General features: G+C 52.0%; 1 protein-coding gene across 1 annotated transcript in view; it reads right to left on the bottom strand.

The window, feature by feature from the left end:
* Nucleotides 1–13,544, bottom strand: part of LOC104343377 (rho GTPase-activating protein 7-like) — a 57,680-nt gene extending 44,136 nt beyond the window's left edge. Inside the window, exon 1 of the mRNA XM_086470825.1 lies at nt 13,430–13,544. Coding sequence (XP_086326951.1) covers nt 13,430–13,544 — 115 coding nt within the window. The remainder of the gene's footprint in view (nt 1–13,429) is intronic.
* Nucleotides 13,545–13,938: the final 394 nt, after the last annotated feature.

Genomic DNA, 13,938 nt, shown 5'->3' with positions numbered 1-13,938 from the left:
GGGGCATCTAGCCTAGTAAGTGCTCCGCTATGTGTGAAGGAGGAGACTGAGGGCACACACACACACTGCGATCCAGGGGGGGCGCAGGCAGTGGCTCCCTTCCCTGTGCACACAGTGCATGAGTCGTGCCGCCCCTTTCAGCGTGCTCGTCCACCCAACACCCCCATACACAAGGAGGGAGAAGTGTCCTGTCTGGGACCAGCGTTCAGAGAACGAGATTCCTGCTCAGGCTGGGCAGATCCTGATCTCAAGATCAGCGATGTTACTGAACACAAGGAAAGAATACCACTGTCTATCCCAAGTTACACCTGGACGTGTCATTTCTTCAGTTGGAGATTGTCAGAAACATGCTCATTTTCGATGGCGAATGCAGCAGAGTGATGCCATCATTACTTAAACAGCTACACTTCACCGAAGAACTGCCTGGGTATGGGTGGTGGTGCGGCCTCACCAGTCTGGGTCTGTACATAAATCGCTTCCACCAGGAGGTTTTAAGTGCTATCATTCATTTATTTATTCAGCAAATGCATCACACTCTAATCTACTTCTGGTCTTTTAACAATATACCCTTTTTTTAAATAAAACTGGAACAAGTTTAGACAATGACTTGCCTATCTTGTCACCAGCCTGCCCAAACCTGACCACATACACAATCTACCACTTCTCAGCACAATGTTCAATGAAAAAGCCACAAAACTAACATTCCATGTGCTGCCAAGCTGAGGAAAGATTCAGTTCAGATGAGAGAGGAAGCACAGGGTGCAGCATGGCTTCCTGGGCGCCTATAAATAGCTGTTTGACACAGTTTAGGCAGAGGTCAGTACCAGACAGCTGCACAAGCTCTGGCCTCCATTTGCCTCGTGCTGGCAGGAACAGGACTGATGGCAAAATGTGTCCCCCTTAGAGCAAGAGCTTTTGAAACATGGGTAGTGTGTTCCTGCTAAACTGAAGCTAACAAGAGTTCATCATTCGCTGCAGTGGGAGAAGGGCCACTGGATACTGCCAGGGGCGGGGTCCCATCGGGGTCACCCCTGTGGGCTGGCAGCAGGGGAACTTCACCTGTCGGTCTCTTTGACGTTGCTGAATGACATATGAAATCTAAGAATGTTTCCAAAATGCTCTAGAAGAAATGAACAGACATAAAAATGCTATTTATTTGCTTCAGTCCAACAGAGGGACTCTAGGGAACAGCTTCAACCCTGCTCTGGGTGGGTTGGCTGGGGGTCCCCAGCACCAGTGGCACTCCTGGTCCTGTGCTGCAAACCCAAGCATGCTGTGACATCTAGTGGCAAGTTACCCTGAGAGCCCAGAGAAAGCTGTGTTTGACAGGGCTTTTCCACAGTCCCTGGACAACCAGCCACAGACCTCTCTGTTTTATTACACACTCTTCAGATGCATCTTTATGCATAATTATGTATTTATGTGTAACAGTGAGTATGACAGCTACTTCTGCTTAGGCCAAGATGCGCTGGTGAAAGGGACAGTTTACCCACCTCAGCAGACAGCTCTCATCTTCCTTGCACTAGGTGGGAAAGGTCCCATCCTCCCATCCCAGGTAGCCACCGAGTGAACCGCTCTGCTGGCGTCACCTCCAGAGCCACAGCTGCAGCTGCACTGTGGCACAGGGGCTAGACAGGGTTGGATACAAGCTTGGCCATTTGCTAGTTGACATGGCTTCCAAACCGTGTCCCCCAGCAGCAATCAGTGCTGGTGTTTGATCAGATCAGGTGGCCCTGCCAACATTTCCCAGACACTGAAGGTACTAAAAGCCTGTGTGTAGCCAGAGAGATGGAGCGGCAGCCACAGCACCATGTAACCTTATTGCACATTCACCTTTATTTAATATTTCACCCTTTTTTCAGACTCTGTTCGATTTCATGCACCATCATCAGTGACATATTCCATATTAGCTTGAATAATGATACAGAAATTAAATCAATAGGCTTTGCCTAACAAATAGAAAAGCCCTATAATGCAAGGCTGGGTAGCACGAGTCAGGGACATCATCTGATTACTGTGCTGCTTTGTGAAAGAAGGGAGGAACAATTACCAAATACAAAGAGTAAAACTCAGAAAACAGGTCAAATTTCAAGAGGATCCTCATTCTTGTGTGAGAGTTTGGAGCTGGGAAGGAAAGCGGGAAGCTGCTGTGCAGCATATGAGCACCAGACTCTTCGCATAACCACCTTCTGTGCACACATCACAGACACCATCCCCTGCAAACGCCCCGCTCCTGCCCCGTTTCTGGAAGATGATGGAAGCAGCAACAAGGTCTGCAGTACCACAGCCCCAGAAAGCTGAAACCAGGGTGGCCAGCACCAATCCTACTTCAGATGCTTAAAGTCGCTGAACCAAGCTGAGACCCACAAGTGGTCCCCAGGCTCCAGCAGCCAGAAGACATCAGGCACCACAGTAAAAACCTACTGAGCTGTCAGCAGGCTTTCCTTTGTCTTCTGCCTTTCATAAAGTTTTGGTTTAATGCATAAAACAGCTACTTACTTGATATTTTTTATTACCAGAGAAGCCAAGTTCCCTTCCCACACAAGCATGCCTTCCAACAGTTCAAGGTCCTGCCTTTTCCCAGGAACATCGAGGGAAAAGGGAAGAGGTGGGGGAGGGATGGGTACCAGCAGGCAGGGTGTGCGCTCAGCGCCTGTTGCACAGGTCTTGCCAGACCCTGAGGGTCAGGTTTTTGGGAGGTGTCAGATAACGCTAAGCCTGTAAGTGTTCCTAAATGGTGGACTTTAGAGACTGGAATGGAAAATTTATACCAAAAAGAACAGCAATCCACATGAAAAAGCTTCCAGAACCACCTCCCCAACCCTTAAGAGCTCTCCCACTACAGAATGAGCACTAGGGACAGGGGGATACCCCCGCTCACGGCCAGCAGCCCTGACCCCAGCAGCCCCACGATCACTCGGGGGGGGGGGGGCTTTTGCAGCACCCCAGCAGGTTTCCCCACCGCTGCACACCTCAAACAGGTACTGCTGGGACCGGGGTTGTCCTACTGCCCACCTCAGGCTTGTGCTTCACGCCAGATACTTCTACTGGCTTTACAAGCAGCTCTCGCCACCAAATGCAACCCATAGGAGAGCACATAGATGGTGGCTTCTCCCTGCCCAGTGCCCCTGTGGCGCAGCAGCCATGGGGCAAGGCAGGTCCTTCCCCAGTGGCTGAGCCCCTCCTGCCCTCCAGCCAGCATCCCTCTGGGTCACTTCCCACTGCATCTGTTGCATCAGCACTCAAGTACATAATGTTCTTACAGTGAATATCTCGCAACGTAACCCATTCCTCTCTTATGACTTTCAGCTTATGTCAACAATTTATTAGTTTCCAAAAGACAAGTAGTTTTCTACTTGAAAAAACCCACACCTTTCCCACTGCCTTCAAGACCAGCTGTACCAATGGACGGATGCTCAGCCCTGGCCTCAAATGCAGCAAAGTAATTGTGTTTCTTCTCAGCTCTTGTGCTTGGCACATCGCCAGGGTGATGCAAAGCAATGAGAAATAAATTGACTTGAAACTTGGCCGGAGAGCATCAGCAAACAGAGGGCTGAAAACTCAGCTTGATTTATTTTACAGAGAGGCAAAGGACAAGAAACGCAGTGTTATTCCCAACTGAGGTCCTGGCAAACAGTCCTCAAAGCCCATGCGAGAGCAGAGCTGCTGGTGAGGCTGGGCACCCGCGGCCCCAGTGGCCGTCTGTCAGGGGACCATTGCTGGGAAGGGACAACATGACACTAAGTCATTTTCTGAAAACGTTCACTGTAACATTTCCACCTCCTGCCCAGAGAGCACACAATGTTTTACACAAAGTGATAAAATAAAAGCCACCATCTGACCCCTAGACACTCAATACCCTCCGATAGATCCGTCAGTTACTGTGGGATTTTTCCAGCACTACGAGGCAAGCCTTGGCAAAGGCGGGAGCTGAAGGTGGCCCAGCGGATGGCCGGCCCAGTGCCAGGATCGCCCCAGCACGGGGGGACCAGCTCCCGCAGGCTGGGGGTGCTGCCGAAGGGCGCCAGCCCTGCCGAGGGTACCCAGGGGCGGCAGGACCGAGGCGGGAGAGCCCCGAGGGACCGAGCCAGCTGAGAGCGACCACGCCCGGCCCGCCCCCCGCCCCCGCCTCCCGCTCGGGGCGGCCCCGGGAGCCCCGCTGAGCCCGAGCAGCCCCCGCCGCCCCTCCCGGTGCTGGGAGCCGGGGCGGCCGCCCCGCTGCTGCGGGCTCGGGGGCACCTCGCCCCCCCCCCCCCCCCCCCCCCCAAACCTCCCCCTCTCGGCTCCTGTCCCCCTGGTCAACAGAGCGCTTTTTGCTTTTCAGGAAGAGACCTCCGTGCCCAGGACGACTTCTCCTCCGACGCTGGTGGTTTCCCAAGGGCCAACGTTCTTTCCCAACAAACGACGCGCTGCTGCTGCTGCTTCCCCGGCTCGCCTGCTGCCCGCCAGCCCAACTCCATCCCTGCGGGAAAGCCTTGCCCTGCCCTAGCTGGACACTTCGCTGGCGAGCGCGAAGGGTCCTGGTGACCCCTGTGAGGAGCCCCCGGCGCCCCCTCCTGCCGCCCTGCCCGCCCTGGGCTGACACCCGCGGTGAGACAGGACCGTTTATCGGACAGACGAAACCCTCCGTTCCTTGGCCAGCACGTGGAATTCCGTGACTAGTGACCGGTGAGACGTGCAGCACAACAACCCCCACCGACGCGCCCCCAGCCGTGCCCCAAAGACCCCCGGCCCCGCCGGAGCCCGGGCGGGGGCGGCTGCGGCTCGGCGGGGCGCTGCTACCCTCTAGAGGGGAAGCCCCGCCGAGCACCGGAGCGAGCGGGCTCTGCGGGAGCATCGAGCGCCCTGCGGGTGACCTTCAGATGCTAAAGCGTGAGATGTCAGGATTTCTCAGGACTACGTTATTTTGTAAATCCCGAACGAAATCCATCGCTCTAAAACTTTCTGGTTTCTGTCTGAACGAGCCCAAGCAGAAGCAGCATATCCCAGGAGGGAACAGCCAGAGTCACACCTTTGCCTTTGCATTCCCCCAAACAGCTCACACCCTGTTTTCTGGTAGTAACACTAAAGAAGCAGAACAATCAAGGAAAGAAAATAAACCTCCTCCTACCTTCCATGGGGAGAGTGAACTGCAACGTAGCACTGCCCGGTGCAGAAGTTACTCCCGTGTCCCTGCAAGCAAGTCCTGCCCGGGGCAACTGAACTCTGAGCCCGTCTGCTCGGCTTTAAGCAGGACCGCTGAGAGGCTTTAAGCAGGACCGCTGAGATCCCACCCAGGACGGGGTGGAGAATCCTCCCTGGGAAAGAGCAGCTCGGTCACAGCTCCCTCCAGCCGCTCTTTGCATCTTGCCGGGGCTCTGACATGCCGTTTCCTTTCCCTTTCCCTCGGTATTCAGCAGCAGCCCCTTCAGCTGCCGTCTAACATCAGCATCTAAACCAAGTTTGCAACAGGGTTTGAGTTTGGCAGTGCCAAAGGTGTGGGTGGCACAGGCCCCACCAAGAAATACTGTCAGGACATAAATGCAGGATACATACAGTTTAAATCAGCTGCAGGATGGAGACGAATGAAACATGCAGAGGTACTCAGAGCACTTGAGTTACAACAGTGAGAAATGCCTGATAAACTGGAGCGTGGCCCAGCCGAATGAGCTCAGTGCAAAGCACGTTGCTGAGTGCTATAATGCGGACACCACCCCTGACACTCTGCTCTAGTTTTGCCAAAGGCAATGTGAAAAGCATGCTAAATCTAGGGCTTTTACACTGAAACTCTTTTACACAGCAAAGGTCATTTTCTTTAAAACAATCTTTCGAATTCATTCTGGCTGGAGAAGAGGCTGCTGATCACCGTTAGAATTTATTTCATTTCAAGAAAATGAACAGTCTGTGTGGCGAGTGTGGCCTGGTGCTGTGGACATGGGCAGTGGGCTCACAGCGAGACAGGCTGCAGGAAGGCAAACCAAGCGGGTGAGAGGGCAGCACCCACCTCCACGCCAACCCACCTGAGTGCTGAGCAGTTTAGGGTTCCCTTGGGTTTCCAGGAAGGTAGAGACTAGAGGATACTTGTAGCATATTTGGGCTTTTGCCCACCATGTGCAATTATTCAGTTTTGGACCTCAGTTTTCCCTCTTCGTTTGAGACTCAAATGCCCAGCACCAGTTAGTTCCCACAGACCCAGGGGAAGCAGCTGATCCCTGGCTCCCACCACCACACCTCATGTAGGGGAAATTTAAATTTACAATACAGTGGAGAGATGGAGAAACCAGGCAGTGTACAACAGCAGAGATCACTGCTGTTATTGCTAGGAGACCAGAGCTGATCCCTGGTCTCCATTTTCAGCTGCTCACAACACACAACAGACACCTGATGGGGCACCAGCGCTCATTACCAATTAACTCTGTGCCACACAGTCTCACACCAGGTAACGAGGTTAAGCACTAATGAAGGAAAAGCCAAAAATGTTCCAGGTCCTTGTGGTTAGCAGACATATATAGCAAACTGAAATAACTCCTGATGAGGTTTCTAGTTGCAACATCCTTCTGCATCATTTATGGAGGGAGACAACCAGACTCAGGTCCTGGTTACCCTGACCACGATGTGGTTAGGACAGCCACATACAAGGTACACTGGTGTGATGAGAACGGACATAAGCCTTTAATTGCTTCTGAGATAGGATGTCTGAGTGAATAGTCTTTTCTGACTTCAGAAATCAGAGGAAATGGAGACGGCAGCCTCACACAGGGCATCCTTCAGAGAAGCGGAGCAGAAGACAGTGTTACCCATGGTTTATTGGGGTGGCACTACCTGGGGAAGGCAGCATTCTGCAGGACACCAGGTCCTGCACCACTGAACCCAATACATGCAATGATACAGAAAAGAGTAGAATTACTCTTCAGAACAGGAGCAGAACCAAGGCCAAGCTTTGTCCCACCATCCCAGGCTGCTCCCCACTGCTGCACTGGGCTTCTCACACAGCTCCGGGGCTTTCCAAGTCACATCTCCTGCACTCTCGCACAATTAGCAGTAACCCGAGGAGACCTGGCACCACTGATTCGCCAGGGTGGGGGCGGCAGGACACCAGCACCGTGTCTCTTCTTGCCAGCCCGCATTTCTGCAGAGCTAGAGGGGACAGTCCCGTGGCTCCGTGCCTACGTGTGACGCCTGCGCCTGCTCCCCAGAGGCAGCCTGACCCCGGCTTCCTTCCCAGCCTCTCTGAACTCCCGGGCCCTCGGAGGAACAGCACCACGATATTTTTAGCCTGTTTACAGAGACAGAGCAGTACATTTCTGTGCAGCTCGCAGTGAGTGAGCACGAGTTGTGTAGTCGGTGGGTCAGCTGGCAGCCACATGGGCAGCAACATGGAGATGCTTTGCCAGGGTAGATGGTGGCATCAGAGAAGGAAAGAGAATCAGAAAGATCACCAGGAGAACATGTCCATTTTGCCTTTCCTCTAATAAACTTTTCTTCTTCTGAGGCTCCTCTGAGTGCTGAGAATTTCAGCCTCCCCGCACCAGAGCAGCAGCGCGGGAGCACCACAGGCTCCTACTGCTCCCCTCTGTCATTGCTGGAGACCACGAGGCCAGAAGAAACTGCAGGGACCCAGTAGATGGATCTCCTACACGGTCTCCAGTGAAAGCATTATCCATCTTACCAAATTCTTTCTTGAACCGTGATGCTTGGGCTAAGCACAGCAGCCCAGGAACAATGGCAACAGTTGTCAGAAAAGTAACCAGCCTTCTTCAGCTCCTCCTTGAAGTCACCTGGAGTTTGCATGCACAAGTCACATTAGCCTTTTGGCCATCCTGTCATGTGCAGAGCAATGTATCATCTTCCCCTTTCTTTGCAGATCTTTTCTAGGGTCACTGATGCCCATATCCTTACACTTTAAATACTTTTTAACTGGAGCAGTATTGTCATGTATGTTGTTTGCATACAGGTGTGCTTCTGTAGGCTTGGAGCCCCCACGCCTCTGCATCTGGCCACTGTTGGGTAGAGGACACCAGGTAGGTGCCTCCTGGTCTGGTTCAGTATGAATGCCCTCAAGCTCATGCTGTGACACCAGTTTTGCCATTTGCCGTTCTTCCAGCACTGATGAGTTGGTGAGGTTTTGTTTCATTTAGCAGGTTTTGGTACAGACACCATTATAGATCCTTCACCAAAAGCCACTTCAGCCCCGTAACACCTACCTGTGTTGCAAGGGATGGGGGCTGCGTGTGGTGAGCACTAGCTGATGTTCATCATGCTTCCCTGCTGCCCCTGGCCTCAGACCCTGAACATCTCCTTAAAGCAAATGAAGGTGTCTCCAGGCTTCCAGCCAGGTACACACCAGACCTGCTGTGCTCTGCAGCCAGGAGGAGGCTCAGCCCAGTTAGCCATCGCTTGTTCTTCTTCAGAGTCCAGGACAAGCCAAGAAGCAGCTGCATTAGAGCTCTTGCATCCGGTGCAGGGTAGTAAATACTACCCATGGCTCTGTCCCTCATATTTAGGAAAAAAACACGTCCATGCTGCTTTCTCACAGCCCAGCATAACTCATGTGCAACTGTCTGTTCTGGAAGGTCGCCCAGGTCAAAATGAGTCAACATAAGATGTTTCATCTCAAAGCCGAGCTCGGCAGAGGCTGGGCTATGAGCGGCTGATACATACAAGCAGGGAAAGGATGTCTAGGAAGGAGGCTTGAGCCAACACAAGTCTCTGGTGGTGACTGCAAGACTAGAAAGGTGGGAATATCTCAACCCATAGGGAGCCAAGTAACTCTACGTTCCCTCAAAAATATGTTCAGAGGACCCGGCCCTAATGCTTTTGCAGGGAGAGCTGGGCAGGTCAGAAGTGCTTGGTGCTGTGCTGCGATGTGCAGGAGCGGAGTGGGCTCAGCCTGGGGGGAGCATCTCTCTCCACTTGCTCAGCCATCCACGGCAGACCTCTGCCCAGCTCAGGGAGAGCCCCAGAAGCAGCTTCAGCAAGATGGTTACTGCTGGGAGAGGAGGCAGTGACCTGGTGGAGTAGGGGGACAGCCTTGTCCCGCTTCTGGGTATGGCTGGCTGCCTCCTGCAGCACCCTGAGCGCTTCCAGCCCAGGATGGGTCTCACCTCCCTGCTGCTCCCACCAGGCACGTTCAGGGCTCCACGTTGGGGCTCTGCAACATGCCCCGCTACCTACAGCACTGCTGATGTGGCAATAAACACTGCTCCTGCCCGCTCTGGGCAGGGAAAGAAAGCACCACGGTACAATGCAAACATGAAGCCTGTGGCGACCACCCTTGAAGACAAAGCAAGCCCTGGCGGTGCTGGCTGGGGAGCTCCCCACACACCCCGGTCTGTCCCACCCCGGAGGGGATCTTGTGCATTCCGTGCTGCAGGCAAGCTGTGCAGAGGCAGTGTGGGCAGGGGGATAAGCATCTCTGCCTGGCCCGGGTGGGCTGCGTTAGCCCAGGGACAGGGCTGGGCCAGGCACCGCTGGAGGAAAGGGAGGCAGCACCACTCGAACCAGAGGGAGCCCTCCCCTCCAGCCACCACCCTGCATCATGGCGGTGGGCAGGGATTCAGCACAGTCTACAACACGTTTCATTTCCTTAGGATTACATACGACTTCGCCAGTCTTTGGGCAGAAGGGGAGGGACTGCTGACCCCCCAAGTGCATGTGATCACACTGCAAAATAGTCATCGAGGCAACCAGCGTTCTGGAAAAAGCCTCTGACAGAGCTGGGGATGAGAGCCAAGGGGGGCACCTGGCCCCCCCACTCCTTCCCAGTGTGGCGGATGGGTGTCTTGGTCCCTCTGCTCCTGCAAGCCCAGGTGAGCTGCCTGGGAGACCCCTGGCAAGGAGCGCAACCTGCTATCCAGAGAAAAGGAGAGGAGCCAGACCCAAACAGGCTGCTAAACCTTTCCTTCCCAGCCCTTCCGACTGTGCAGCAGTTGGACTGGCAATAAGTGATTTGTTTCAAAAGGTTCTGGCTTGTCTCCTCGTCAAAAGCTCTCGATGTGGTTTATATTATGTTCCAAAACAGAAACAAATGTTTGAAAATGCAGCTTGCTGCAGGAATTTCTTCCCTTTCCAAATGCAGCGCAGGCCTCAAGGTACAATAGAGGGACACCAGGATCAAACACGGCTCTGAGCGAGGCAGCGCTTGGCATCTTACTGGGCTCTCACTCCTGCTGAAGGGTCCCCACAGCTGCGCTTGCTGTAATGCCCCGTGTCCCCTGAGCCTGCGGGTCCGGGGAATGCAGCTGCTGGGAAGGGCTTGTGCAGGTCCCCATCTGCAGACCCAGCTAACAGGAGGTCTGATACCATTCTTGGGGCTTTATTTTCTTCTTCTCCTCTGCATTGACTTAGAAATACAAGAGCACTGAAGAGTTTCCTAATTTCTACTTTGAAAAGCCTTATCACAACATTTTTTGTAGAACAGAACAGCTGCAACATTATTAGGCAGAAGAAAATGTATCTTTTGCTCTACTGAATACGGTTGCTTTCTTGGCGTTAGCTTTGTTTTTAACACCATTAAATAGAAGAACTAATAATAATATCTCAGGCATGATTGAACTCAGTCACAATAATTTATATGCCTTTATTATTGTACAGAAAACAATACGATTAGAGACTTTGAAGAATTACTTTGAGAAAGCAACGAGTTTGTCATGCCTAATTTTCCCTCAGCTTTCTGTAATGTAAGTCTATCAAACACATAATATTAAAAATAATTTTTCCCCTCTGACAAATAACAGATCACATTTAATATCTGCAGAAACCCATGTCGCCAACAATGGCACGTGTACCAGCACAGCCCTCAGGACGAAGGTCCACGCTTCTGGGGCACGTGGAACATTAGGAGGGAACAGCTTTAGCCAAATGAAGCACCAGAACCGCTGTTGTAAAAGGCTCAATAGAATTAAAATGCCTTAAAGAGCAGAGGTCCAGGTTGCCGAAAGCCCATGAGCTTGCATTTGGAATAAGAAATGATCTCTATGCATTTTTAAGATAGCTATAGCTTGGGTTTTTAAGTACTACCTAAATTGTGTCACCCTGGGAAGGGATAGGCTGAGTTCGATCAGAAGTATGCACTTTCCCCATAGGAAACTATTGAAAGAGTTTCTATTTGTTGAAGTGTTACTTTAGAAAGTAAAAAATGTTTTTAGATGCCATTTCTCTCAAGGTCTGTGCATGCATGTGCGAATATATGTGCCAATTAACATCAGAACTGCTGTTTTACAACCTTTTTTTCTGAGAAACACAGGTTTGCAATAAACTGTGGTCCTGACGTCTGATATTTGCGATAAGCTCCTGCACCAGAAGTGGGAGTTTGTGCCTTTCCAACACTGGAGGACAGAGGCATAATGCAGACTTCCTGAGAGACAGCAAATGCCTGAACAATGAGCTCCTTGAAAGGCTGCCTGATCGTGCTAAGCCTTATTCATACCATCTGGAAGAGTTGTAATTTAAGTTCTGGCTGTTGTTTTACAGAGGAAAGAGATCATCCACTGGGCAGAATTTGTGTTACTTCTACTCCTCAGTAACATTCATACTCGATACTCCTACTGACCAACACATCTGGTATGTACCTGCGATAAAACCCTCACCGCTTCCGACGGACTGTAACGCTAGTCCGGCGTGAGGGGCTCCACAGCCGCAAGCACTGACTACAGCTTTGGTGCGACCGTTCTGTCCAGCTCAAACGCCACGGTGCTCCAAAGCCAGTCATGACCAGCCCACACAAACTAAAGCTAGGATTTTCAAAGCGGTTTGAGGACCTTGGGGACCCCCAAATCATACATCTTACACACAAATAAACTTCCAAACTGAAACATAACCTCAGCCCAAAGAATAAATTGCTTCTTTTTTCGAAAGAGAAATGGGGATGTTTGCGATAACAGGCAAGCCCCTTGGCACCTCTGAAAGGTCTTCTTATAGCGAAGTGCCTGCAGGCTCAGGGGAAGAAAGAAGTCTCTCAGTCCAGTGGATGCAGCTTCGATGTATTTTGAACACTGCCTCGGGGCTGGAGAGCAGGACACCCCACTGGCAAGAGATCGGTGGGTTGCTGGGTGGAAAAACTGCTACAAAGTCTCTGGTCTCTGCAAGATGAACGCAAGCCGCAGGTGGAAAGAGCTTTGCACAGCCCGCCAAGCTTCTGAAATAGTCTAGAAAGCCATTTTCAGTAACTAGAACATTTATTACCCTTGCTGTGTCTGGGATGCTGCCAGCTCCCTGCTGAGGACAGGGACCCCGCGCCGGAGAGGAGGACCAACACGGGCCCTTTGCTTAGGAAGCCCCGCGCTCGCCCTTGTGCTAGGCGGCGCAGGGTCCCAGCACAGCCCCAGACTCTTCCACCCCCAGGCTGTCATCCCGCCCCGCGTGTAGGCCGCCTGCCCGGGGGTCTGCTCTGTGCCCATCTGCACTTCGTGACACACAGCGGGAGAGCTTGGAGTATAAGACTTACAGACAGGTAACTGGACAGACAGGTGGACAGACAGAGGTATTATTTTTGACATCCTAGAAAGGCTTCCTGAAAAACCATGCAGGTTCAAGTTCATATATTATATGGGCTGCCTGCCACAGTGGTTAACAGGACACGACGGTACTATGTGCACTCAGAGATCCTCTGGAAAGGTTTAGATCCATCATACCTGGGTTTATTGAGAACTTCTGTATTGACTTCACTCTGAAAAATCTGCCAGATCTGAAATTAAAGCTCTATATTCACCTACCTAGCGTTCCTCACCACTCCCAAGAGCACATGTATTTTTACCACACTATACCAGGCTTAAAGTCCCCAAAGGCCTTTCCAGCAACACCGCTATTCTGGAAGGAGGTTTTTATTTAGTGTGCATTTCATAAGCACTGATTTCATCCTGCCATGCAAAGCTCACACTTCCCTCCCCAAGCAACAGGCCAGTAGCATGTTTCAAGTTTCTCAGAATGTGGATTTTTGCTATATTGTCCCGAGTTCTTTACGTATCATTCCCCAAAAGCTGGCATCTAGGGGAATATTCCTTTGTTTACTCCCTCAGGCTTATTTCTGGGCTTGTCCTCGCAACTGCCTGTAGTCATACAGCTTTAAAAGTTACTGGTGTGCCTTGAGAACAGGCTGTTGGACACCACGCAGCTGACTGACACCTTCATATCTTAAAATGTCTACAAAACTCCAGCCAAAGAAAAAGTATAAATATTGAGAGGTAGAAATCAAATTCTAGATCAATCTGAATATTCGCCGCTCTATATACAAACCACCAGTTCAAAAAACCCCCTCAGTCCCACAAGTGAAAAAAGCAGCACAGGCAAAGGCAAGTACTGGGGTGTGACACACCAGCACGACACACAACACAGCAGCGTTAAAAGGAGCACACTTGCCAATAAAGTAGAGGTATTTTCATTCCTTGATCATGGCCATAACCCTGATGCTTGAGTCACACCAGTACAGGATTAAATACACCTTTGGACTCACCTGCGAGGCGTTTTTCCCTTGTGCTTTTCCAGAAGCCGTCCCAGGCCTTGCTGGTGGAGTCCCTGGGGTGGTCGCTGAGGCATCGCCTCAGACGGGGCTTCCCTGGCGCCTCCATCCTCGCCCGTACAGATCCAGCGTCTTGCAGAGAAACCGCAGCACGTTAGGACCAAAGCAAACCCATTCTCCCAGCTTTTGCCTCTTAAGCTGGACTGGAAAAGTTTCTGCACAGGAGGAGTGTGCAGGTAGTTTGCGAACATCCCTCTGGCAAGAGCGGGGAGCAGAGCCCAGGGCAGCGGCCCCTGCCGAGGTCCCACCACGGAGCACAGCCCAGCTCTGCGGCTCGGCCCCCGCCTCGTATAAACAGAGCCGTTTCCTACCGCGCAGGGTCATAAATAAGGAGCGAGGCTACACGCGGCCGGGAGCACCGTACCTTTGCGTTCCCAGTGGCGCTGCGTTAACCGCCTGTGTAACGGCTTCCTCCTCCTGTCTGAGCTCGCTCATTTACGGTT

This window comes from Leptosomus discolor, chromosome 10 (assembly GCF_034619465.1).
Source record: "Leptosomus discolor isolate bLepDis1 chromosome 10, bLepDis1.hap2, whole genome shotgun sequence".
Classification (NCBI taxonomy): Eukaryota; Metazoa; Chordata; class Aves; order Leptosomiformes; family Leptosomidae; genus Leptosomus; species Leptosomus discolor.
The sequence above is the reverse complement of the archived record's forward strand: the minus strand, read 5'-3'. Positions and strand labels throughout refer to the sequence as shown.